The 27628-nt window shown below is 40.3% G+C and overlaps 1 protein-coding gene across 3 annotated transcripts in view; it reads right to left on the reverse strand.

Annotated features, from left to right (window-relative positions):
* Window positions 1-27628, reverse strand: part of ARID5B (AT-rich interaction domain 5B) — a 226361-nt gene that overhangs the window by 33432 nt on the left and 165301 nt on the right. The window contains exons 1-5 of one of the 3 annotated variants that reach the window (XM_075257486.1): window positions 24540-24750; window positions 17959-18071; window positions 16094-16316; window positions 12069-12121; window positions 7118-7215 (exon numbers count right to left, since the gene is read on the reverse strand). In XM_075257486.1, the coding sequence (XP_075113587.1) occupies window positions 7118-7215; window positions 12069-12121; window positions 16094-16316; window positions 17959-18071; window positions 24540-24543 (491 nt within the window). In that variant the 5' untranslated portion in view covers window positions 24544-24750. Of the gene's footprint in view, window positions 1-7117; window positions 7216-12068; window positions 12122-16093; window positions 16317-17958; window positions 18072-23864; window positions 23987-24539; window positions 24751-27628 lie in introns of those variants that run through there. The other 2 variants (XM_075257485.1, XM_075257484.1) reach the window with 2 other exon arrangements.

Raw genomic sequence — 27628 nt, forward strand, 5'->3', positions numbered from 1 at the left:
CCACTATGTAGCATGACTAGTCAAAGGGGCTGTCTTGTGTCGCCTGTAGCTCTCTATATAAATATCATTAAAGGGAATATTTAGTTATTAATGTGATCAGACAGATTATGACTGTATGATCAATGCTCTAGATATAGTAGACCCCCAAAACTGGGAGACGGGTGCTGCCAGAGAAACCGCACCCAACCAATGGCTGACATACACCAGGAGTTTCACCAGGCATCCGGGTGTATTGTGTCAATCAATACCATCCAAATGGGCATGTGTTATATGGCTGAGCTAAGACTAATTTAAAGGGCATCCCCTCTTGACAGCGGGTTTTATTTTGTCAACCCCTTTAAGGACAGTTATACATCATCTTTCTATGCGCGACTTTCAGTAGCATTCAGTGCGTGGTATAACCTTTACATACCCTAGAGATCTGAAATAAAATATCACAAATGTTAATTTAATTAAATGGGAAAAAAAAATCAAAAAGATCTACAAAATATTGTGAGCCGCATTCTTATCAGTTTCTGATTCTCTCTTCTATAGTAACTAATGCTTGAATGTGACCTTTCCAAAGGATTTCCTAATAACTAGATAGTTTGGTTAAGCATGTGTGACTGCTTTATGGCTGAAAGGTCAGATTCTTAAGTACTTGGGTTACGTTGAAGCACTTTTTTATTTTACACACTCGGTTGATGCATGCTGCTTAGATGGAATAAGAATCTCATTATGAAAGCCTCAACAAAAGACATATTTAGATAATGGAGTGATTAAGCCGATGACATGAGTGATGACATCATTTACCAGCTCAAGGGAGAAAATCCAAGTTGGATATTAACCACTTCCAGCTTTCAATGATTTTCCTTAGAAGTTCTGCAGAATTACTTACTACTTACGCCTCCCATTCAAGTATTGCTGTTAGTTATTAGTTACATCATGCTATATTGTAAATTTACAAGGTTTCTATCTTTGTAAGACATGTATTGTATATGTCTATTCTCCCATCTCTTCCTTCAGCTATAGCTGTTGACTGAATCATATTTCAGCCGACAACGGTTTCACTTAATTTTCCAATAAGTGAAATTCGTCTCAGTGCGGAATAAGTGTCAGACATCTCTAGTAGTATATCATCTGCAGGAACAATGGATGGGAATGTTTCATAACAATATCTTTAATCCCACTTTTCCGCACGTTAATGGGGTTTGTGAATTGACTTTCCAGGTGAAGCCTCAATGCCACTGCTTAGGACGTAGTTAGCTCTGTTTTCAGTGCAAGATATGGGTAATGTAAATCTCTGGCATGGCCAATAGTTAACAGATGATGGCAGCCATGATGCTAACTAGTTTCTGTGGCTAATGCCCTAAAAGGAGCTTGGCTAAGTTCCAAGAGTAGGCGCTACACGTTCTGTTTGGTTACATGAAGACATGGGAAAGTTGTTTTCTATGGTTTGTTGTCTGTAAGCTAATTTCTTCTATACTGTTATTGTAAATCTCAATAAAAATATCCGAATAAGCAGTAATATATGTTTTTCTGAAGATATGCGTAGTTCTGGTCACAGACTAGGGACACAGATAGGTTAGAGTCACCTGAATCAAACCGTCGGAGCCTCGGGTGCCAAAATATTGTTTGTTTTTGTCAATACACAAATGAGTTCTTTGGCACAATGAAGGTGTGGCCACTTACCTCTTGGACACAATGGCCCTTGTTACTCCAAGATGCTCATTTGCATCATTTGACAAAAATAGCGATATTTCAGGAATGGAGGAACCGATATACAAGAGGAAAACTCATATTTGCTTCAGGTCACCCTAATCTAATCTGTAGGGCTGGTTTCTAATGATCAACTCACTTTAAACGGGTTGTCTGGGATCTCTGGATATAGTTACCCATATCCCTGGGGCGGTCACATTTTCTGATTATCCCCATTTCCAGAAACAGACTGATACTACTATTTCCGCCCTTATGCCCACCATCCACCCCATTATACTTACCCTCCACGCTCTTCCCTCTGTAATGATTCTGTAGGGTGCACACCGCTGACGATAATTCACCTCTACTGCGCATCCACACATGTGTAGAGAGGTGGATCATCACTGAGGAGAAGAGCTCGCACAGACTGAATCCGTACAGGAGGAAGGGCGATCTCACAGGAAGAAGCATGGAGGGGAAGTGTATACTGTAATATGGGTCACAGAAATACAGCAGACATCCCCACTGATAGAGAGTTACAAAGCTATTCTGTTAGAGGTGGGCTTAGAGAGTGTGCCGGAATAGATCCTCCCCTATGGAACCCCTGTGATTCCAACTAAAAAAATTTAATTTTGTGGGTTTTTTTTTTTGTTTTTTTTTTATCTCAGTTTGACCAGAATTCAATATTTGGATCAGATTCTGTATTTATACATAACTGCCCGATTGCAAATGTACCTTTGCTTGAAAATACACTTTAATCCGCAGGTACCTTACTTTACACAGCTGTATCAAATTGTGATTTTTACAGCATATATTTTTTACAAATTTCCATAAGCCAGTGGCATCCATCTACATTTCCATTTTACCGCCCTTTAGAACTATTAGCATGTTGACGCGGCGGATAGCGTAGAGGGTACACATGATGTTCCAAAATATGCAATTTTACTTTGGAGCCCCTGACAGGGCCAAATGTGTCCATTTTAGTAAACCAATATAAAAGGATGAAAAGCAGAACCTAAAACAGCTTTAAAATACCTTTTGAACCATAGCAAACAAAAGAAAATGTAATAGCAACTATAAATCACAATGTTGCATTGGTGATTTAATATCTCATAGACAAGAAATGTTCAGACTCGCAGCAGGATACAGAAGCCTATACAAATTGCAATACCTACTGGCAGTGAAGCACTAAATTGACATCTCCTCCACCACGCTCACACAGGGTAGAAATGACTTGTTCATAGAAAATGTCATTTACATCAACCCATCCGCCACAGTTTGAGAAGCAAAGGCATATCTTTTTAAAGGTGTTAAAACCTACATTGCAGCTTGTTCTGATGGAAATATTAGGTTGTATACCGCCATATAACAAAGCAAATGCTATAATTACAGACCTTTAAGTATCTGTGTAACCAACTGAATTAAGGAGCAATTACAATTAACACATCTCTCACAGTCGGCATGTCTCCCGGTACGGATTTCGCTGGGGTTGTCACATACCATCAGCACTATGTATGGTACTGCCGTTACGTCGAGTCGTTGCAGCCTTAGGCAGTGACAGTGAATATACCCTTAATTATTAACTATAGATCCTTACACATCAATATCCGACAATCCCAACTATTTTACAATTCATCGAAAAAGCACAGTTGGTAAAAATGGACTAACAGAGGCAAGCGAGCGAATAACAACTATAATGTACACGAGCCATTTCTATATATTGATCTGTTTACCGCTAGATTACATGGAGTATACCGGCGTAGAGCACTACTGCGCACCTCTTAAAGGTCACCTACTAATGCATTATGTTATATCCTTTGGTCTTTTCAACTGCGGTACAATGTGACCAAAAGTCAGCAATGGCGGGTTGTTACACATAATGGCTAATGTGTAATTCCACCTTGTGTATGTAATTCTGTCATAAAGGGGTTGTGCAACATTCGGGAATTAAAGCTTGCGCCCCCACTGTTCACAAGTACCCCTGTTTGAATGCTACAGCATGGATTTGCTGGAGATAGTAGAACATTGTACTCTGCTTTTCTTCTACAGTAGCGCACAGGGGTATAAGAGACCCCTGTTATTGTGACTGGTGGGGATACCTATGGTCAGACCCCCACAATCAAGTACCATTCAATTTTGGCTATTGAAGTAGATAATAAGGTGATGCTTTCACCAGAGGGATATCCATGTAAAAAATTTTTTACTCTCCCAATGGAGACTTATCACGACCAGTGGATTCCATGCCAGTCTGGATAATCCCTTCTACAATGGAGGATGCGCCTTATTTAATAAATCTGTAATAAATCTGATGCTCCTGTCTTGGTTATATAGATTTCTGACCTAATTTATGCCAGGATACTGATGTAAATGATAATACCTTTTGCTCCCCTACTTGGACTCTTTTCTGAAATTTGCGACAAATTTCTGAGCCATAATAAATGTGCCCCGTTATGTTTTGCCTGAAGCCTTCCGACTGATCAAAATATTGGGCAGAATGGGACGAAACATGGGTATGGTCTATGGACTTTTACATATAGGGGTAGGTATTAGAGATGAGCGAGTAGTACTCGATCGAGTACCACTCACTATTCGAATGGGAAAGTTCAATGCAACGCCGATTCTTCTCCTACCTTTAGAAGTCTTCTCCGTGCAGCTTCCCTGGGGCGTCTTCCGGATCTGAATTCACTCTGCCAGGCATCGGGCCTGGGCAGAGCCGACTGCGCATGTCCGCTTGTAGTGCGGACATGTGCAGTCGGCTCTGCCCAGGCCCGATGCCTGGCAGAATGAATTCAGAGCCGGAAGATGCCGTGGGGATGCTGCATGGAGAAGACTTCTCGGAGGATCAAGCCCGACCCTCACTCGTGGACTTGGTAAGTGTAATTTGATCGAACGTTGCCTACCCCTGAAACAAGCATTTCACCCCCCCCCCATAGACTATAATGGGGTTCGATATTCGATTCGAGTAGTTGAACATTGAGGGGCTACTCGAAACGAATCTTGAACATTTTACTGTTTGCTCATCTCTAGTAGGTATCTAATAGGTGGCACTAAAAAATACCCTCCTGGGTGGTAGCATGTCCTTCTCCCAGGTTGCACTGCCTGGCCTATACGACTGCCTATACCAACGTTCAGTCTCTACCGATATATTGGTGAGACTTTTTTGTTGCGATGTTTGGCTAAGGCTTCATGAAACATTGCTACAGTCGTGATGGCAGTCAGAAATCGGATTAGATGGAATAAAATAGATGCATACTCTTATAACATGGGCCAAGTTGGAGAGGTTAGGTACGGTTTCACAATCATCTTCAAACTGACAATTATAACAATCATGGATGACATCATTATACCGCGCTTAGCGCCATATGGTATTCCTATCCGGATATACATTTCTGATGTATCGCACGGGGCACAATCACTTCTCTAACCTATACCGTTCCCCTTTGCCATTTGGCCCATCTCGCACGATACATACGTGGCTTGTGTCTTTATTACATTCCCGAATGTTCCAGCTGTTTTCAGTCAAGGAGAAATGGATATCTGCTTAAATCCTAATTTTCGAGGTTTAGAAGTCACATGCTTATTATTCCTGAGGATGTGGTCAGGCATTAATTTACTTTTAATGACCCGTTCACGGCAATTATATTTTCATTAAGAAATTGTCGATTGATTAAAATGTCAGATACAGGCAGCAGACTGTTTACATCGTGGCACCGCCGGGCTCTCTTACAGTCCTGTAATGTACTTTACAGGATCATAGGAGAATTAGGATCAGAAAGACAACGCAATTCCATTTTTTGCAGCCCAATTAATAACCAAGTGGGTAATTTTATTACATAAAGCTGGATGAGGGGCTTTAATCGCTTCCATATCTAAGGGAATTATTTCATTACTCATCCAAGTCATTGTTTTTCATGTCTGCAGAACATTTCCAGTAAAATAAACCATTTGGCATGGAAAAAAAAAAAATTCCGACACGAGGTGAGAAATTGAAGGAATGGCTCAGAAAACATACAGAGAGTTTCATAAAGAAGAAACTTTTTACTATTTTGGGCTAACTCGAGCGCTATGGATATACACAACGTGTAAAACAGAAGATACATGTTCAAAGGGACATGACATTTGCAATGAATTTTAGAGCTGTATTCAAACTGTGAAACTGGATCCCTCCAGGACTAGAGGTACCTGCATTACATTATATTTCTCCTTTCACATCCTGAAATATTACCCTTTAGGTCTGCATGTAATTAAATGTAATAGTCATTGTGCATTAAAAATTCACGTTAAAAGATCTCATAAGGAACAACTGCCAAATGTCTTGAATCTGAAGACGGGGGGGGGGGGGGGGTGCAATCATGAAACACAGAAATGTATTGCCCCAATTCAACAAAAATACAATGAAAGGCTTCTGTTCTGGTAATGTCCTAACACTTCAAAGGGGACTTACACAACTTCTACTTCTTTGCAGCCTTTAATACCTTGTTAGTTCTGGGGCAGTTGGAATTTTTTCTCTAGCCCCCTCCATTGGTACCCGAAATACTAATTCAATTCTCAAGTGGGTGGATGGGCCAGAGCAGACAAAGGGGTGTGATTGTGAGCTCTAACACTGGTGCCTGAGTGGTCAGTCTCAATCACGCCCCCTTCTCCTGCTCGTTCCTGACTCCACCTACTTGACAGTACAGAGTCTAGCTAGTACATCAGGTGCAAAAATAAACTTCACCGATCACTCAGGAATGGAGGGGAATAGAGAAAAAATTCTAAATGTTCCGGAATATGGAAGTAGTAAAGGGTTTCTAAAAATGAATATAGTCTTCGATAATAGTCACAATAAATGAAAATGGTCTTCTACATACTATAGAAATAAAGACGTTTTCGAGTCTAAAGTTACCGATGACCTATCTTCAACACCAGGTAACCCCACCGATCAGCTGTTCAAAGCATGCGGGCACCAGAGAAATGGGCTGGAAGCTGCTGAATGATCTGCGTTAAAGTGGCAGATTGACCACAATCGATCTATATGCTTGTAGTAAAGTCATCCGAGCATATGGAGTAAAACTCAAACGCTCCATTATATAGACATAACAAATATATCCCAAATCAACAGCAGCCAATAGAGTGTCCTTTTGCCCTCCATTCAGCTCTCGGACTACACAATACAAAATATTCAGCACAAAACCAAAAAAAAAAACGCATGGTATACCATTTTAGGAGCTTATAGGCAATATATATATGACACTGTATGGTTATTTAGTGGCACATGTCAGAGTATACAATGGGAAATCCTCCCACTTTATAAGTCTACCAGATACTGCAAAATGCATTGTACTAAATGACTACCATGATACGTTCGGTTAATATTTGTGCTTCTTACTGTCCGCTCTCATGTACTTTATAAACATCATGATCTAAAGTTGGCACACATGGCACACAGTACAAAGCGTACCTTTCATAATGCCTCCGAGTACAGGTGGCTGCGCTGGTACTTCCTGGATTTCCACCCAACTCGTCGTAAATATGCTTCCATTGCCTCCGAGCGGTTATCTGCACACAAGCAAGAGGAGTATTTATTTTAATATTCGCGTTTTGTAGATTACGGTCTGCAGAATGCACATTTTACTTCAGACAAGAACAACATTGTAAAATTATCTACAAGAGCATTTTATATAGCGGGGCTCTGTATGATCCATAGATTCAAGACTCTTCAAGCAAATTATTGGCGGAAGAGTTATTACCCTGCCCTAGTTTCTGTGAGCCACAGAGGGGGTTTATTACACTTGACTACATCTTCACTCTCATATGTTTTCAAGACAAAGAACCTGATTTACACTTATTCCAGAACAGCAACAGGAAAAATAAATTTAGCATTTCAGCCGCAGTTGTGAAATGTCAAAGGTAAATATCAGCCTTTAACCTGTTCCTGCCTACAAAACATCTACTTTAGAGTCTTGTTTTTCACCGGAATTAAATGTATAATGTGTATCATTGATTGGAATAACTATAATTGATGTGAAAATAAGTAGAATGTGCTATTGATTGGAATTTTAAGTGAATGTTTTTAGATTTTTTTTTATCTCATTTCTTAAAAATCCATGGTATAAATAGTGGCATGACCCTAAAACATCAATTCTTCATAGGTAAGTAAAAGTGGAGACTTCTGAAAATATACAAATGGCACCTTTAATTTGTATTATGTTATCAAATTGGTTGTAAGGTGGATATTTTTTAAAGGGTGAACCTGAAACAACAAATATAAAACAAGAGTTTATTCCATGGATCCCCTACGCCTGGTCCAACACTTCCCAGCTCTCCACTGGTGACTATTACCGGCTCCCACTTGGCGCACATGAAATGCCCAATTTGCCAATAAACGTTTGAGGCTAGGGCTACGTGACAGTTTTGCCCACTACTTCCATGGTGTGACCCAAGATCATTTTGTCACCTTGCAACTTGGGGTTGCAATTTCGCAGCAAGCTCAAGTCGCAATGTGTCTCCTTACACTAACATGAATGAAGGACTCGTAGGGTGATGTGGCAATGTTTGGTAAGGACCAAAGTCTCCATGTGGCCTTATTCTAAGGCAAATTTCTACTACAGCCCGTAACACCTGAAGACATTCCCATTCGTAAGAACCAGGAAATGTAAATCGGAAAAGGTTCCTAGTAAGTGTTAGAACTGGAGTGGAGGAATGGGTAAAGGTTTGAGGTTTTTTTTTAAAACTTTGTTACGCCATGCCGATCTTTAACATAACATATATCCTTTAGACAACCCCTTTAAGGACTACAAACTCTTACGAAACGGTAACAACCATCCTTATTTAGGATGGAGGACAAAGAGATAATAATAGAATATTAAAGAATCTGAAAAACCTAAGGATTGGATCTCGGTTATATTAAATTATGATTTATAGCAATATATCAGATAAAGGAAATAGGCTAATAAGAATGGTCTATATATGGATATTTAAATAATTTGTTGTGCGTTAGATAAAAATGAATTAAGTAAATTGAGGATAATGGATAATTAGGGGAGAATTACAGAGAGAATTTATACAAAATGGCTCAATATAATTACTATAAAGCTGACCGGTGAACCCAAGAAATAATATGAAAGAACCTTTCATGGCCTCCACCACTTAGAGCTCTTTTCACCCTTTAGTAGCTGCTACTCCATTGCATCCAGCACAGATGGAATTTTTTTCTCTAGCGCCCACCGTTCCTGAGCAATCACTGCAGTTAGTTTTGGTGCCTGATGTGCAGACTAGGTTCTAATAACAAGTGGGCAGTGTCAGGTAGGAGCAGGTAAGAGGCGTGATACAGTACTCTATTTAGAAGAAGGTAGGGTCACACCCCCTTGCCTTCTCCAGCCTGACACCACCCACTTGACATTAAAGAATCTATTTAGCATAGACGAACAGCACTGACTGCTCAGAAATCATAAGGGCTAGAGAAAAAATTCCAATCAACCCTATTAATGGATGAAACAAGCTTATGGAGTGGTGAGAAGTCTCCTGGTTGGTTGGATGGTCCACACAAGCATCTTCTTTGGCCATCCAATAAGTTGGGGTGTATTATGGTGTACCCTAAATATTAAATCTTTTTAAATTGCTACCCAAGTAAAAACGTATCCAGTTAAAGTAAATTCTGTGCACCACCCTCATATAATAGCACATCACTGTTTGTCTCTAATGTCTTGACTGGACCCTATTTTGCGTGATCCTCCGGTTTTGCTTACATACCGCCACATAACACAAATTACCTCCTGTCCTAGAACTGTCTACTTCACGAAGCTCATATCTTATGTTTACATGTATATGAAGTCAAAGGGGGAAGCTCCAGCTCTGACAATTAAACAGGAATAGGCTCCATTTAATCAAAGCAGAATCTGGAAACAATTAGCGATGACATCTTTCATTTCTCTGCTGGAGTTGTCATCTGTGTGTGTGTGTTATAGCTGAATGGTTTACATTGGGGAACATAGAGAAAGGATCTTAATCTTTTCTGCCTTATCTAATGTTTTCTTGGTTCAAAGAACATAATGTTCAGTCCGTGACCATCAAAATGTATTTGTGAGCTAAATATAGAGCTCTCATGTCAGATAGCATTAGTTAATAAAAAGGAGCGGGGAGAATTTCCAGAATAACTGATAACTTCCTGTTTATCCGCTCGTGGCATTTCACCCATTAAGCTATTTTACACTACAATTAAAGCAGATAAGTGCAAACCCCAATTTCTTAATGGCCGCTGCTGATGGCGTTTTCAGGCTCTTAGATACATTCCACATTATTAGACATGAGCAGATGTCAGGTATTTTGCCAAGTGAAGTTTTCTTTTTTATACAATCTTGGCTGCTTATACAATAATAAGCTCTTTCTTAACATGGGAAAAAATTACAGACCCAACTAATTTCCTTGACGGGGAAGAGTTACATGTGTTTTCCACTTGTACATTTTTTTACGACAAGTTTACAATACTTCTAAAGCTGGAATTAATCAGGCGTCTCTCCAAGGCTAGTTCAATAAACCCCCTATGTGAATTGCTATTCTGAAATATTGTTTATTTAGGCTCTTGCTCCAAATTTGTTAAACAGAGAAAAAGTTACATTTCACAATTCATTCTGCTCGCACAATCTCATGAGCTAATACATTATTTTCGAAGGTGTTCACTGGCAAAAACCTGAGTCACCCCAGCAGGAAAGTCGATTTGTGCAATGTAGGTTATTGGAAATGGACAATGGGAACCATATTTAAGTGAAATTCTGACTGTTCCTGGCTTCAGAATTAGGTATTGAAATTTACAGAATAGCGGGGCTCTGAGACCTAGATTCCGGTTACCCCTGTCAATAGAAGGACAGAGCTAGAATTCCCAGAATAGTCACATGACTCAGTATTTGGTTAGAAGGGGTCTACTGCCTTTTCAGTGTCTTATACCTGTCCTGTTTAGAATTCTGAGAGTCGAATATGCAAATAGAGCTATTTCTAGGATTTGCACCACGGAGGAAATATTTGCATATTTTACAGCCTTTTGGTGAATTGATAGATATGAACTATGAAGAGGATGCAGCACTTTTGCAAGAATCAAACCGCTGATCTGCAGAGGTGCCAAGAGTTGGACCTCCACCAATCATGTATATCTCATAAAAAACAAACCCCCCCTTAAAATAACAATTCTTTAGATGACATATTCTATTATCTTTCTTCTGTTCCAGAGCTGGCCAAAACCTAGTCAGCAGGGCCCCATGGAAGCAGAAAAGTTAGCGCTGGTGATTTTACTGACTGTCCTGATGCATATGGTGGCCAGGCGCTTCGTACAGTCAAAGAGTCAATGATACAGCGCTCATGCTTAGAGAAAGCACGTAGAGACTGTCATGTAATGATAATTGCTGTATAATTACTCCACAATGAGTGAAAATGAGTGTGGTTAGTAGTTGTATGTAGCTTCCTGCCAACAGAAGATACATCACTGTAATATGGGGGTTGTGGAGTATATGGAGGGAATGAAGGCCTTAAGTGATTACTGGGAGTAGAAGAGAAGGAGGACTGTACAATGTCTGCCGTATAAGTGGAGGTAGCCCTGTTCTAGTTACTAGAAGCAGTGAGGGCCTGCTGTGACTACTGGGGAAATGAAGGAGCCTGCTGTAAAAGCTAGGGCTACACAGTGATTTTGGGCATGAGTATCATCATGTGACCAAAGATCGCTATGTTACCCTGTGACCCTTTCACTTATGTTAATGAATAGAGTCACATTGTGTCTCAGATGGTGGCAGTGCGACTCCATTTACTAACATGAGTGAAGAGTTGTAGGACCCCTGCAAATCAGATGTTTTGTAACAGTGCAGTCCCCAGTAAAGTTAACATGCTAGGAGTCACGCTATTCACTGGCCAGGCAAACTGTAGCTGCCTCAGAGACTCTAGTGGGCCGTGCTGCAGTACCTAAAGCCACCACTACACTTTGTATGGCGAGGTAGCAGCACAGATCCCAGGATGTAAACATTACCAGGAGCCGGGCAGTCCTGGAACAGCTGATCTGCAGAGGTCCCAAGTGTTGTACCTTCACAGATCTAATACTGTTACCTTATCCTAAGGATAACTCCTTTAAGTATGAGGACCTGTGCCCCCTATGGCCCTCTGGAAGAGGTTTATTCTGATTACTGGAGGGGTAATGGGGCAAAATTACCTACATTTGGATATGTTGTGTGCAGATCCTTACGGAGTGTTTGTGGACCTGGTGGTGGTGTATGTTGTGTGGCTTTTTATTTATTTTTTTCTTATTAGAACCAACCCCAAGACCTACTCCATATGCAAGTAGTATACAACTATGGATATCTACAGCATAACATACTATATACAGTATGATCATATCAGAGGGATGACAATAATAAAATACTCAGAGCACTTACTGTTTCATATCCTCCCAGTTTTTGAGCAGCTTGAAACATAGTCCAAAGGTTAACTGTTAGAAGGACAATAGGTATTTAGATAAGCATTGCATTAACCACAGCACTTCAAACAAATACATATTAAAAGATAACAATAAACTCCTGCCAAACTGAGCAAACGGAGATGTGGCTATAGCTCACCAATGTGCAGAATAGAGCTGTATTGCTCTCTGTACAAGCAGAGGTAAAAGAATATAAAAAATGAATGAAAACTGCAGCCGGAAAGGCTCCGAGCATGTTGTTTATAGGTCAGGCTACAAGGCTTCAGAATGGAGAGAAACTAAATGTTTACTTTTAATCCTAGCTGGAGCAAATACAATATTATTTCCTGAAAATGAAGCAAAACAGTCCTTGGAGTCCAAAGATTTGATATTGAATAAATAAAGATAGATACAAAATAAAAGTGAATAAAAATACCAAATAGTTGATAGCAGTGCAAAGAGCAAACACCCCGTCCTAACAACAAAGTGTCTGTATACCAAGAGAAGATTAGACTAATAGAGGGAGTGTGACTGGCGCAACGTCACTCCTCAGGACAAATATACTCTCAAAATAATCAGAGACTTGTCATTTTTAATACAGCAAAGAAATACAAGTCTTCCTGCTTAGCGGATCAGTTTGTTCTACAATAAAAAAGAAATAAATGGGCCTTAAATTTTAACTGGAAACTTTTATTTTTTCCATAAATCAATAGAGCAAGTGAAAGGAACAAACTTTGTAGTTTACTTCACTAAGGATAAGCGCCTGTGTCTTCAGCTAGTATTACTGTACACAAGCAGTGTCCATTTACAATGGAGTCTATAGAGAAGGGAGGGGGGAGGAGTAAGGCTAAGGCCCCATGGGATGTTCCGCAGCTCTAAAGTGTTGCAGGAAAACCATGTTGGGAAGGTATTGCGGTTCTTCCCGTGGTTCACGGAGTTTTCCTCCACGGACTTTCTGTTACCATTATATCTACGGGAAAGTCGCCGGCAGTTCCGTAGATATAATTGACATGCTGCGATTTCCAAAACCGTCATGGTTTTGGAAATCACAGCGTGTCCACGCTGCAGTTTTAAACGCAAAGTGGGCACGGGATTCACATGACACCCATCCACTTTGCAGTTACTGTATAACGCCGCGATTTTTCCCGGCCTAAGATACAGATATATGAGGCCATCTACAGCATTACTTGAGTCATTTAAGGCAGGAGAAGGCCAAGTAGTAATTCCTGATAATCCAACTGTGTTGTGAAGAAGAACTGTCTCTATATACTGCTGATCTCTCTCTGTTTGAGACCCCTCCCCTCTGCATAGACTTCTACTGTACAGATTTGATCAGAGACAGAAGAAGGCAAGTAAGTAAAGAAACCGTATACTATGGAACAGTAATGAAACAAAGTACAATATAATAGCATAAAGTTGTCATCTACCACATTAGCCGGTTCACCACAACTACACTTTATTTTACAGTATTCTGGCAATTTTATTGGGACAGGGTGTGTGTGTGTGTGTGTGTGGGGGGGGGGGGTCGGTTCCGACTTCTAATGGTAAGGACAGGTTTTAGTTTTTTTGATGAAGTTTTGTAAAGCAAAAATCAAAGTAGTAAGGAGGAATTACTTAATGGCACCAACACACAAGCATAAGACAGAGAGACAATATAGCCGTTACTGTACAAGCCTGTCTCTAAGATGTCCAAAATTGGGATGGCTTCCCTACGACTTTAGGTGACCTCATGCATCACTTCAGCATGGAGGGTAGACCCCTAATGACAGAAACTGAATCTGAAAGATTACAGGATCTCAATAAGCAGGTCCTCAGTTATTCACCACCATACTGTGTGGGTTATTCTAACCATAATTGTGGTCCCTGTGACATAAGTGTTTGATGTGCTACCAAACTGGCCCTAGATCTAGTCATTTAGACCAGGACTGAACCCACTGTGCCCTCATATTTAATACATGCACATGAGAAACGCTCAACGACTGCTTTTCCTAATTGCAAACAGATTTAAGCCGACATTATTCATGAGATAACTCTTCAGGAATTCAACAATGACGGACATGAGATGAGAAATTTCTCAAAGAAAAATGTCATCTTCTTTTCTTCTCAACACAATAGTTCTGAATGAGGCCTTGCTGAAATCCAGTTACGATGCCGTGGCCCTTATCCATTTCCTAAGTGCACGCGGCTGGCCTTGCTTGCTTGCTTCGCCTCTTGATAAAAACCATCAAATTAAAAGCAGCTTCATAGCGCGGGACTTAAGCCCTATTTGTTTAATATTCTCTTGTTTATGGGAAGTTGAAGAAATTAAAATTAGACAACGCACCCTTCAACACAAAACAATTTGGAAAGCCTGGCTGAACCTTCCAATGTTTTTCAAATCCATTAACAGATTTGCTTAGGTCTTGAGTTAATCTAAATCAATGCATAATGTAACAAAGCTGCTCGCAGAACATTCAGCGCTCTTCTATTTCACACAGCCAGTTTGGAGACAAACATTGTAATCATCTGCAGTTATTCAAGTTTATCATGGCTGCCAGAGCTCGGCGGCAATCACTGCCAATTAGGTATGTAAATTGTTATGTAAAACATGCAAGGGGTGACATTCCTCATAAAAGTAACACATGGTTTCAATGAAGGAACGAAAGATCTCCAAGTGCATATTGCAAATCTGAGGGAAAGGACGAGAGTTGAGAATCGGAGGAGTGGAAAACCACTTTGGTTGTCATTACAATTGGAAGCAATTTTCTCTCTATGGACCGATGTAGAACCAGTCATTACTAGGGACCACTTATTTGATCTTTCAATGACTTCCTAGGGTAATACAATTCAGTCACCTACCACTATCGTATATAAATATAATAAAAGTGACTTTTTCAAACTTGGCTGCCTCCAGATTTAAAGGGAATCGCTCACCAGAACCAGAGAACAATGGATGGGTTAAAGGACACCTGATTCTAATCTATCCCTTGTGAATCTGTGGCCATTTTTGTAAAGTTCTTTAGAGCAATGAGAGCTTTGATGTTTTTCCCTTTGGAGCAATGACCGTGCACTCATTGCTCCAAAGAGCTCAGAATCGGTAATTTCTCAGCAATGGAGGCACCGATTCACAAAGGGAGAGCAACGTGTAATTCAGGTGACCCTAACCCTATCTATCTGCAGGGCTGAGTTGATATGTTGGGTTCTGTTGACAAAGATCCACCAGGACCTAAATGGTTACGTCCACATAAAATGTAAAAAAAAAAAATATTAAATCTAATTTAAATGTGATTGAAGAATCAAATTTTTCAAGATACCAATTCCACACAATATTACAACATACTACCAAACTCCCTGAAAGGGCACAACACAACCCCTGGGTGGCTGCACATAGGTACATAAAGGATATCACAATGAAACACAATATTGTCTTGAGAAGCTAATGATCTCATGACTTGTGTGTCTCTTCATGTCCAGCCAAGAAGGAAGTTAAGGAAGGACACGTGCAAATACACTTTGTTTCAAGTATTAAACCTTGATCCCTATATTGCTTCTGTATTCACGAGATTACAGATTATTGTGTGGCTCTTTGCCAGACTATATTCTGGAATATAAAATGCTGGATTAAAGGGGTTTGTCTTAAGAAGATGTTCTTAATGGACATAAGGAATTGCAAGGTATTGATTTATATATTGACATCTAACAAAATAATAGAAGTGCTCGGTATCATGGTATTGTATTGGTAATGTTACTATATTAAGATTATAGTTTTAAGGAAATCCTTCTGATATAAATTGACATATTGCTTGCTCCAATGCAACATTTAACTAAGCATCAGTCAGTATCTTAGGCCCCTTGGCCAAAACGATGCTGAACACCATGAAATTATTATAGGTTATATACAACAAAGACAAGTCCTGGGGGTTGTCGGAAAGAGATGATAGTTATCGATAATTCATCACATAAACCTAGAGACAAATTCAAGAACGTAATGTACATACAAACAGATAATGAAAATCTTGTACTTACTTTGCTTAAACCCTAAATATGGTATCCTCTCAATGGGCGTTTTCCGCTCTTTCATATATTTATAGAGTTCTACAAGAAACGCCTGCTCATCGGCTTTGCACTCTTCCGTCTTACATCCTTCTCCTGCTGCAGCCACATTTGGTTTCTCCTCTGTGGAGATTTTCTTGCAGTTGCCGTTGGCAGTCTTGGCTTTTGGCAGCACTGCCTTTATTTCACACTTTACCTAGAAGAAGCGAGCATGGTGCGTGAGCTTTACTGCCATAGTGCTCTATTTCACATATTGTAACTCACACAGACACATACGTGATACATATTTCAGTAAAGTGGCGAAATATGAGCAAATCGCAACCAGTAAAATAATCTGGCGAACCTCCCTCAACTGACTCAATATTCTATAACAGTCTATTTGTCATTCTGTTCCTCATATTAAAATTAACTAAACGTTACGTCACTCAATTTCTGGCTAGAAAGCCACACAGCCACAGTGAAGAAGGTTATGGAACGTATATGGTCACAAGCTCCTCCAGCCACCACTATGTTATGGACTGGCGTGCCAAGGGATACGGCAGAAAGGGGACGGGATGACTTCACTTCAAGAAAACAGCGCAGAGAGGTCAAGCTCCTATTCACATATACAGTCTAAAGTTAATTTAATGTGGTGAACCTCTTTAAATAAATAATAAATAATTTTTGATGAAGAGATCGGAATGGATTAAGGTCCATGTCTGTCTACTTCCTGGTATCTTATGGCTCACACAGGAAATGCCGATCAGACACCAATCGACTGAGCTGTCACTTCCTGTATTTGGAACCAGGAAAGAGTCCACCAGGCAACTAGCCAGTGTTGTAGCAGTGCCATCAGAGATTGGTAGGATCAGTATTGCTTCTATTACATTTTTTAACCCAACATTTTTTGAGACCTCAATCAAAAATTCTTCCCTACCGGATATCCACCTTTAAAATTGACGGTGAAGGGGATATGTACATAACACTTGTCATCCCCTATGGCTCTTTAAATAGTGTTACAAATAAGCCCATTCCAAAGAACTAATATAGATGAGTAAATAAAAAGCGTCCCCCTGTGAGAATTTAGGCCTCATTCCCATATGCGTCGGTAATCTGTTTGGGAAGTCCGCATGGGAACCCCCCTGAGTGGACTACCGAACACATTGGCAAGTGGTGTGCAGTGAAAGCACACGGACCCTACAGACTATAATGGGGTCCATGTGCTTTTCTCACGGAACATGCAGACAGAAAAGTAGTTCATGATCTACTTTCCTGTCTGCATGACTCGTGTGGAGACCTGCGGAAAGCACACGGACCTCATTATAGTCTATGGGGTCTGTGTGCTTTCACTGCACACCACTTGCCAATCCATTCAGTAGTCCTTTCAGAGGGGTCCCCATGCGGACTCCCTGAACGGATTACAGACACAGATGTGAACGAGGCCTGAGGTCCGCTTTTATAACCAAGTTTATACACTACTAATATTGTATTTTTGTTGTCTAGTTTTGCACGATAATGTTAGAGAATTGGAGGGGGGGGGGCAGCCTTTCTACCCCCACTAAGACCCAGCATTTACCCACAAGGCTGTTTTGTTTATTGTTTGACTGCAAAAACATTTAAGAAAGTTCCTATGTCACCAAGATTAAGCTAACGCTACATGACATGAATGGGAGAACACTGTCCTACTTTCAGCTTCATTCTTAAGACAAAATCAGTCCAGTGTCAAACTAATACTGCATTTTTACAGGAAAGGAAAAAAAAAATTCCTTTGTGCTAAAAATAGCCATTTCCATCGGAGACATTGGAACAATAAACAATCAAGAGGCAACAGAAATGAAAGTGAGCCTTTAAAGGATTACCCTGGCAACAGTTTTGCCATCACAAATATTGGAGGCATCCTTCACTCCGTTCACTGAATCTCTCCGCTGCGGGCACGGCTTCTTTTTACGTGGTCGGCCTTTCAGGTTTGGGGCTGGAAAAAAATGCAAATCGATAAATAAAGGACATGTAAGAAAAATCATGTCGCCTATTACAACACAGAAGAAACTTCGCAATGTAAAGACTATGCAATATATAAGGTATTAGGATTATGAACAAACACATTTTCTAAACCAGGTGAACATTCCTCAAATTTTTCTTCATTTTAATATCACTTTACAGCGCTCCACAATTTTTATTTTTTTTTAACCAGACACAGAGCTAGTTCTGTCCATGGATTATATCGGGTATTGCAGCTGATGGGATACAGTAAAGATGCCACGCTAAGACAAGACCCTTGGAGAGAAGTGGGGTAGATTCTGAGAAAAGGGTCAATCCTTTCTTCTGGTCCTGGACACCCCTTACAATGAAGATGGTTATGCCCAGGTTTAAAAGGATGCGGTCTACATAAGGCTAAGGCTCCACGTTGCGAAAACATAGCAGTTTTTGTTGCAGATTTTGAGTCACAGTCAGAAGTCTATTTAAGAGAAGGGAAACATCTAAAACAAGGTTGACCCCCACAGATCAGCTTATCAAAATGGCAATGGTGCTACATTGAGTGCAGCTTCAATTTCATAGACCGAAGACATCACGTTCATCAGAACACATGGCCTGTATGTAGCTCAGGCCCATTCTAGTGAATGGGGTTAAGTGAAAATACCACAAGTACTATATATACAATGTGTGGCAATGTTCTTGGTATCTGTAGAACCCGTGGCATTCAGAAGCCATCTTTTCACTACAGTTCAGCCCCATTGCACTTGATCTTTATTTGCATATTTCTAAAAGCAGCTATTTCCAGGAAATGGCGCCTCTACAGGACTAATGACTTAGTGCACTGGGGTGGTTTGATATCGAGTTTCTTGGTGAAAGGCTCCCTTTAAGGAAACAAAGGAACACATTTTTTATTTTGAGCCCTAATCTGTCAGCAGAGCAATTCCCCTTCATTGTCTCGCTCTGTGCTATTTTAGACTGGCTACCATTTACTTATTGTGCAATAAGAATAAACAATTAGGAACATATTAAGAAGAATTCCTGGGAAACCATTCTTAATTGCAGAATCTCAATGGCCAAATTAGGACCAGGAGTCGGAGAAATGTAGTCGTGTCACGGAGGAAACGACTGTTACTAAATTGCCTCCTACACGGAACGTCTTTATAGTGAATACAATAAGATAGATCTGCACAAATAATTACAGAAAATGCTGCAAAGTAAGAATGTTTTTAACAATAGAAGTGTAAGGCTCTGCCGGATGGCCATCCGTTTGCGCCTGATTTTTGCGTCCACTAACCAGATAGGTTACATCCATGTTAATTTTTTATATCAGTTTAGCATAAGGCGAAATTTACATCTGTGGAGGAATCTTTGTTGGACACCATCACTGAAACTGGCGAAAATCGGCAGAGAAAAGTCCTGCACAGAGAAAGAAAGAGAAAACCTGCTCTCTGTCGTACGGGTCCCCCGATGGAGGTGAATAATGGAGGCCCGTGCTCCGATGTGAACCTAGCCTTAATAGTTATCAGTAGGTTCACACCTGCATTTGTGTTTCCTTTTCTGACGCAAACCCGGCAGGCCGCATTGTATCCTATGCAGGTCACGGGTAACCGCTTTTTTAAGTAGATTAGATTTCCATTTGGAGGGTTCCCAATTAGACCCCAGAATACAAACCTAATCTGCTTAAAAAAAAAGCGGTTACCTGTGGACCCCATAGAAAATAATGGGGTCCGATGGTTTTTTGCTTGAAAAGGGTGAATGAGAACCAAGATGCTTACAGCGCTTCTCTCTCTGCATTTTGTAAGAGGAATGGGGAATGGAATCCTCCAGCAGAGAACAGGTACTGGTGTGAAATCTAAATCCCATCAATATTTGGTGTGACTGCCCTTTGCCTTCCATCAGTTCTTCTCGGTACTTGCAGATAGTTTGTGAAGGAATTCGGCAGGGAGGTTGTTCCCGCCATCTTGGAGAACTAAGCACAGATCTTCGGTGGATGTAGGCTTGCTCCAATCCTTCTCTCTCTTTACTTCACCCCAGACAGACTGGATGATGTTGAAATTGGGGCTTAGTGGGGGCCGTATCATCACTTCTAGGACTCCTCCATCAAAGGTCACTCCAAATACTGATGTGATTGAGATTTCGCTTTTGTTCATTCACTACATTTTAGTTGCCAAAAATCAACTAGTTACACTTCTATTTATGAAAGTATTCTTACTCTTGCAAAAGTTATAGGCAGGTGTATCCAGCGCTCAATAAAAGCACCGTTCATTACCTACCCACAAACATAGCACCGTGCAATGAAGTTATACAAGTGCCTAAGCAAGTGAATTGTTACAGTCACTCCAGTTCTATCCAAGGCCTGTGTGGTATATACACGTTTGTCTTTGACAAGTTGTCTCGTTGACAGATGTCAATGTGAATTGTGAAATGGCGCCCCCAGGACTTTGCTTCATGTCTAAACAGCATATTATTTCATGAAAAGGTAAAAATTATCCAAACCTGGGATGTGTCACCCGAATTATTAACATATTATGAGTAATGTTCTTTCTAGTACTCGGCAAATAAATGCGGCTGACAAACTAACAAGACTTTATCAGAAGTACGAGGACGGCTCTAGAACAGAGGCTGACTCACGAGGTGACATTTCACATATGACTAATGGCTTACTAGAAATATTCTACTTTCTCCAGCAAGATGTTGATTTATTGGCTTATTAGCAAAGTTTGCTTTCAGTAACCAACTTTTCTTCTAGTAAACTATATTGGAAGCGAATGCATTAAATATCTCAAAGACAGCCGACGGCTCTGATCAAAGCTTTGGGTAACCTGATGTGTGAATATGGTTCTATGATATCCGAGACTAACAAGATAAAAAGCAGCATAAAGCTGAGCAATGAATAACCTGCTGGCTGACATAACTAATGGATTTCCCAGAGCTGGTCAGTCATTTGCAGAGGTCGATTAATAACAGATACTGTCGCTGAGTAAGTCAAGATTTCCAGGCCGTATGTGTATTCGCATTCTAGGGGACATACGTGTGATGGCCGTGCCAGGAAAATCTTATTAGGTTCCTTGGTATGACAATGGCATTGACGTACATCGTGCTTATGTCATCTGCATTGCTAGTATAGATATGACTAGACCATACCCAATAACTAGAACACCCAATATGACATTTCTCAGGCCCACTAGACTGATAGACATTTAGAATGGCACCTATTAAAGGCTTTACCCATCGAAGAAAAATTATTAAAACAGCAAAGAATGGTATACAAATAAAAAAAAATTTCTCAAAATTTCCCAACATTCTCATTTCAGTTCGGCCCCTTTGCTGCAGCAATGATGTCCCGATGGTAGGAAGGACTGGTAGGGGACTGGGCAGTGACAGAACAGGAGAGGTGTTGGATCAGTAAGGGGAGTATGATGTTTTTTAATTTTTGTAAAATATATATATTTTTCTTTGCAGTCACGTCCGTGATGTCTGACTATTGGCATCATACTGAAGCTAACGCTGTCTGGTTTGGATATACACAACATGGCTTAAAGAGGTTATTCACCTTTAAGGTAGTTTTGAATGAAGCACCAATGCAATACCCATAACCACCACTATTAGCAGTACAGTGAGTGAGTAGCGCTAGTCATGTAAACAATCCCGGGAGCCTCTACAAGCTGATCTGCGAGGGTCCTGATAGTTTTACCCCTGCTGATCAGGGCTCTGGAGTAGATAGACCACTGACTCAGTGTCCTCTATTTTTCCACATTGTCAAACAGAAACATTAAAGTTGCATTAATTCATAAAATATAACTAGTGATTGAATTCCTAAGAAACTAAATAGGCAACAAATTATACAATAGTAATAATTGTAGAATAGAATATCAGATAATCATTATATTCTAAAGCCAGAGTTGGAAACTTTCTTCTGACTCCAACTCCACTCAATACTGGCACTGACTCCAACTCCACCGCCATGCGGCTGATCTGAGATTGATGTCATAATGGAAGGAGAAGCCATCACTGGATAGCTCCATTATGGGTTGGTCATAAAGAGGCAGTCAGGTGTATACTGTATACATACAGATAAGGGTCAGTCTGGATACATTGCATTCAGGTATATACTGTAGAGATGCACATATGTCAGTCTGGGTACATTTAAAGACTCTTATGTAACAATTTTACACAACGCTTATTGATAGATTCTCAATCCTTGTTAAGTTTGCAGCCAGTTACTTGCCATTATTAGTACAATCCCCAGTAATGGCGTCCGCAGTTCCCAGGACCACTTGAGTCTTACTGTGATGCCACTTCTGCTGACAATACCTGGAGCCAGCCCGGCTCTCCAGTTCTCATTAAGTTTCTAGTAATATCTTCTACTAGTGGAGACCGACGTAAGTGCGTATCCAGTGGCGAGAAGTGCCCTGTATGTATGATCCATCCTCTAATGACTATTCCCTAACTACAGTAGCTATGAGATCTGCTTTATTATGCCATACTAATTATTAATAACGGACTGGTCTATACCAATATAATGGATAATAAAGGACAGGTCTATACCAATATAATGGATAATAAAGGACAGGTCTATACCAATATAATACATACCAAAGTAATATATAACAAAGGACAGGTCTATATCAATAGAATACTTAATAAAGGACAGGTCTATATCAATATAATCCATACCAGTGTAATATATCATAAAGTACAAGTCTATACCAAGATAATACATAATACAGTACAGGTCTACACCAATATAATGCATACCAGTGTAATATATAATATAGCACAGGTGTATACCAATATAATACATAATAAAGTATAGGTTTGTACCAATATAATCCATACCAGTGTAATACATAATACAGTACAGGTCTGCCTCTGTACATACCGGTGTAATACATGTTACTACCTCAATACAACACTTATACTCTATATATCATACAGAAACCCTCATATATTCATCATATAGTCATGTACAGTAGCCCACTGACTTGACACACAATCCATGAACAACACACTGATAATGTATCAATCACATTAATATATATATATATATATATATATATATATATATATATATATATATATATATACACACACACACACACATCATCCAAGTGATGGCAGAGGACAGAGATAGCACTTGGGCCATTTGCAGGCATGCCATTCCTCTGTAGCCTTATGTGCCCAGACTATACTGGTGACCATGATAATGACCGATTACCCCCAGACAAAACAACGCTTCCCATGTCTTTGCAGGGCGCAGATGACTGACAGCTCACAGTGAGATGCCATACAATGCAAATACATTAATCACATGCAAATTGTTTCTATTGTGGATGAAATCCACAGGGGCCAGGGCTGAGCATCCCATAGCTGTATAGTCTAACGTCCCAATAACCTAATCCATTCTATACACCAATCTGTTCTATATATAATCTATCTATCTATAATGACATGCATTGCAGCCTGACTCCCATAATGCTGAGGAATTAGATTCTGTCACTAATTAATTAACCCTTTGCCGACAGCACTTTCTGCAGTAAATATTATTTCCCTGATCTGCGGCCCATTAATTCCGCTTTGTTAATTGTTACTTTTCCTGACTGTAGGAAGACATTGTGTCCTGTTCGGAAAGACGTGCCTGACTAACAAAGTACACAGGGAACATTGCAGCGCGATGGACTAATTGTCATGCCCATCAATAATTGACATAATAATTGACGAGGGATACAAGTCATCCTACGTAGCACGCCCAGCCTGCAGTCTATTCATCACTTTTATAACGCTGACGTACCACGAATTGTTCCATCACGTTCTTGAGGCACATTCATAACAGTACCATGTGCACCTCCCTCCTGCATGTCCCAGTTTCTCTCTGTACGAGTTCGCACTATTGAATCACATTACGTGAATACAAGCTACCACGGAACGGTAAAAAAAAAAAAAAAAAAATCTGACGACAAGTCAATCACTGACTGCTGAATGTACGACATGCGGGTTTAAAGGATTACGCTATTCTCTTGGTACATATAATTCAACTAAACCCCCCCTCCCCTTCCCAAACAACCCAACAAGAAAAAAAGCAGAGAGGAGCTGTCACCATTGAATCGGCGGCAGATCTATCGTCTCCCCTAATTGTTTTTCACTTTAAATTTGTCACCCGGAGAACCGGCGACGCTCTTGACATGTTACATTTACATTTTAATCAGTCTGCGAATACGGTGCAATTTGGCATTCACGTAAAATCCCGCATTTTGCAAAAGATGCTTTTTATTCCCCACCCCTATTCTGGGTAAGAATTAAACATGTCAAGCAGATTTTCAGAAGATTACCATGTCCAAGCATCAAATAAAGCAACATCATAAAGAACACAGGCAGCCCGCTTAAAGTTTGCAGTCCTGAAACTAACAAGACATAAAAAGCATGCAAATTCAGGTTACACAAAAATAATAGAGAAAGGTAGCGTTACCCATTCCAGCCGGCTAGCATCTGTCTCACTTATATCAGTTCTCATGAATGCTACACTGCATCTGACTGCCCATTAAATCCCTGGAAGTCTCGACTTGGTGGGGATGTGAGCTTAACACAAAATGAACACTTTGAGTATCTGCTGTGTGCTTACAACTCCCCCTCCCCCTAGCTACAGTACATTACTCCTATAAACACAGATTACATTAGTGGCTAGGGCTGGAATGACTGGAGCTGGCTGCCACTTGGGGCTGCACTACACCACCTTTTCTATGTAGGTTGTGACATTTTGTCTTAATTGTTCTTTTTTTTAAATTTTTCTAGATTTTGTTGGCTGTGCCCTCTTGGCAGCCTTGGCACTTGATATAGTTTTCATCACAGCTGACATCACAAAAAAGCTGAGCTAAAAACAAACCCGAGATGGGAACAAAACCAAAGCGTTAACTGTTTGCAGACAAGCTGCCTCCTGCACAGGACCTGGGCTGGGCACAGACAGGGCACTGGGATGTGAGGGTTTCACAACAGCGTCTGCCCATTACTGCGCCCTCATAGGACAATAAATAAGTGGAATAGACATATTATGGAACATCAATACAAGTAACCGCGACATAGCTAAGGAATGATTAGGTTGAAGGGCAGGGATCTTATGTAGCCAATGAACACCATGGCGTCTTATAGGATACCACTCTTATACTCTGGAGCTTGTCAGCAGCTTTAACCCTGACAGTACAAGATCAATGACCCAACATCCAGGTTATAACAAACCTATGCGAATGTTCTAAGGAGAAGCATCAAAGAGAATTTTTAATCGGTCACAAGCCACAATGGCAAGTGTCTGCCAGGTGTTAACAGTGAAGTACCCGGTAAGGCTCCACAACTCATCTCTGCTTCTCAGTGACAACTCAAGGAGATAACTAGAGACATCACTTAAAGGGAGTGAAGTCCAACATGTCTGCCAGACCAATAAGACTGTCATGTAAGGGCCATTAGTATAAGCAGAAACACCACAGAGGGAGCAATGCAGAGATAATTAACATTTTCTGGATATCAAATCAGCCGACAAGTGCAGCAGGGGCGGGGCCTGATTTACTATCTATCTATCTATCTATCTATCTATCTATCTATCTATCTATCTATCTATCTATCTATCTATATGTGCTCCGTCTCTCCTCTGATTAGTGTTCAATGTCTCCCTTTCGCTGTGAATAACACTTTAAGCCTCAGTGTACATCACAGTTGTCTGTAGTCAAATCAAGCCCCGCCCCCAGTGCACTTTCACATTCATTTGCATATTTATAAAGTTGATTATCTCTGCATTGTTTTATCAGTATGCTTCTGTTTCTATTAAAGCCACTACATGGCTCTACTCATTCTGGACCTGAGAGACACCTGTTAAGAACAGAAGCATTTACTATAGGGGGCTACTACTTACTATTTGGGAACACCAGCAGACACGGCATTGCTGTACATGATATACTAGAACTTGTTTCCCTTGGTCATACTCCACATAGATAATGTATCCGTTTATCTCTCAGTCAGTGGATGTGGACTATCTACTATCTATGACTATCCACTCCTCTGTCTTATGTATAGGACAGCAGAAATGACCGACCTTCATGTATTTGCTTTATACTATCTGTGTAACTCTGTATTATTGGTATGTATTCTGTATATTGTTGTGCGGTTTAGCAGTTTGTGGCTTTTGTAGTATTTTCAGTTGGCTGTGGTTTGTGTAGTAAAGTGTATCTATAAGTTTGCAGAAGGTCATGCAGGCAAACAAAGAAGGATTCTGTTTATACAGAACTAAATGTCACCACATTGTAAATCTCCATCATAGGAAACTATGACAGTAAGACGGTGTTTACTTCAATCAGAAGACACAATATAAGGTTCCCCTATACATTAACCCTTATATCTGAGATATGATCGATTGTAATAATGAGTAAACATCCACCTTTGGCATAATTTTAGAAGCTGGACACATTTGTCACTGAATGGGTCACCACCAGTTATGGATCAGATCTAAGTAACAAAACCTAAAAATGCAGTAAAGTCAGTGCAATGTTGTAAAAGACAATTAGCATAAGCCCTAATTCACACTTCAGTATTCATACAAGCCAATAGTGAACATTTTACCATGGCTGTCCTGGTGGTTGGCCCCATCAAAATACATTTTTGCCATTTGTGGTCCCAAATGTATTCTTGATACCAATAACCTATCCATAGGCTAGCTACCCCCTGTTCATTGCTGTAGCTTCTGGTACCCCGAGGCAGCTGGATCAGCTGATCTGTGCGGGGGTCGGGTGCTGGACCCCTACAGATTACATACTGATGACCTATTCTGCGGAAGGCTCTCAATATCAAAAATGTATTTGTGGTCAGAGAACCCCTTTAAATGTCTCAATTTTGGTCATGCAAAAGTATGACTTTGCTTTAAAAAGTTAAAACAGTCTAAAAATACTTGAAATATTGAAGTGTGAAGACACCTAAATAATAGTTTGAGTCTTCAGAGGGTCAATTTGGTTTGCAAAACACAGAAATTGAAATTCACTCAGGAAAATGATACTGAGAACAATGACGTATTGTACCCAAATAATATTGCCAAACAGTGGCCAAATAATACATTCATACCATACACAATAATAATGCCACATTCAGTGTAAACAGTATATTACATAAGAGCGCCCACATAACAGACCTATACAATGTAGATATAATGGCAGAGTATAGTGTCAACGTGGGAAACTCACAAAGATTTAGGCAACACTTGTCGCACCACGACCTGAGAATACAATATGGTAGACACTGCGCTATTGCAGGGTTTGTCTTATTCCGTAACATAACAACACCATGAAGTCTAAGTATTAAGCCGAGACCTGTAGAGACCAATGGATGCTTAGTCTAACGCGGCTTTTATAGTCAGATTGGATGAGCAGGAACGTGGTCGGCTGACTCCGGACTGGTGCAGCGTGCCATGATAATGCAATTGAAGCGAGCACTAGATTAGTCTGAGAGGCTGGAACGGCTGGGAAATCAGACATGAATGAAGCGGATGGTGAACAAACTATCAGCTGGATGGAAAAGCTTCTG

This window comes from Leptodactylus fuscus, chromosome 10 (assembly GCF_031893055.1).
Source record: "Leptodactylus fuscus isolate aLepFus1 chromosome 10, aLepFus1.hap2, whole genome shotgun sequence".
Lineage (NCBI taxonomy): Eukaryota > Metazoa > Chordata > Amphibia > Anura > Leptodactylidae > Leptodactylus > Leptodactylus fuscus.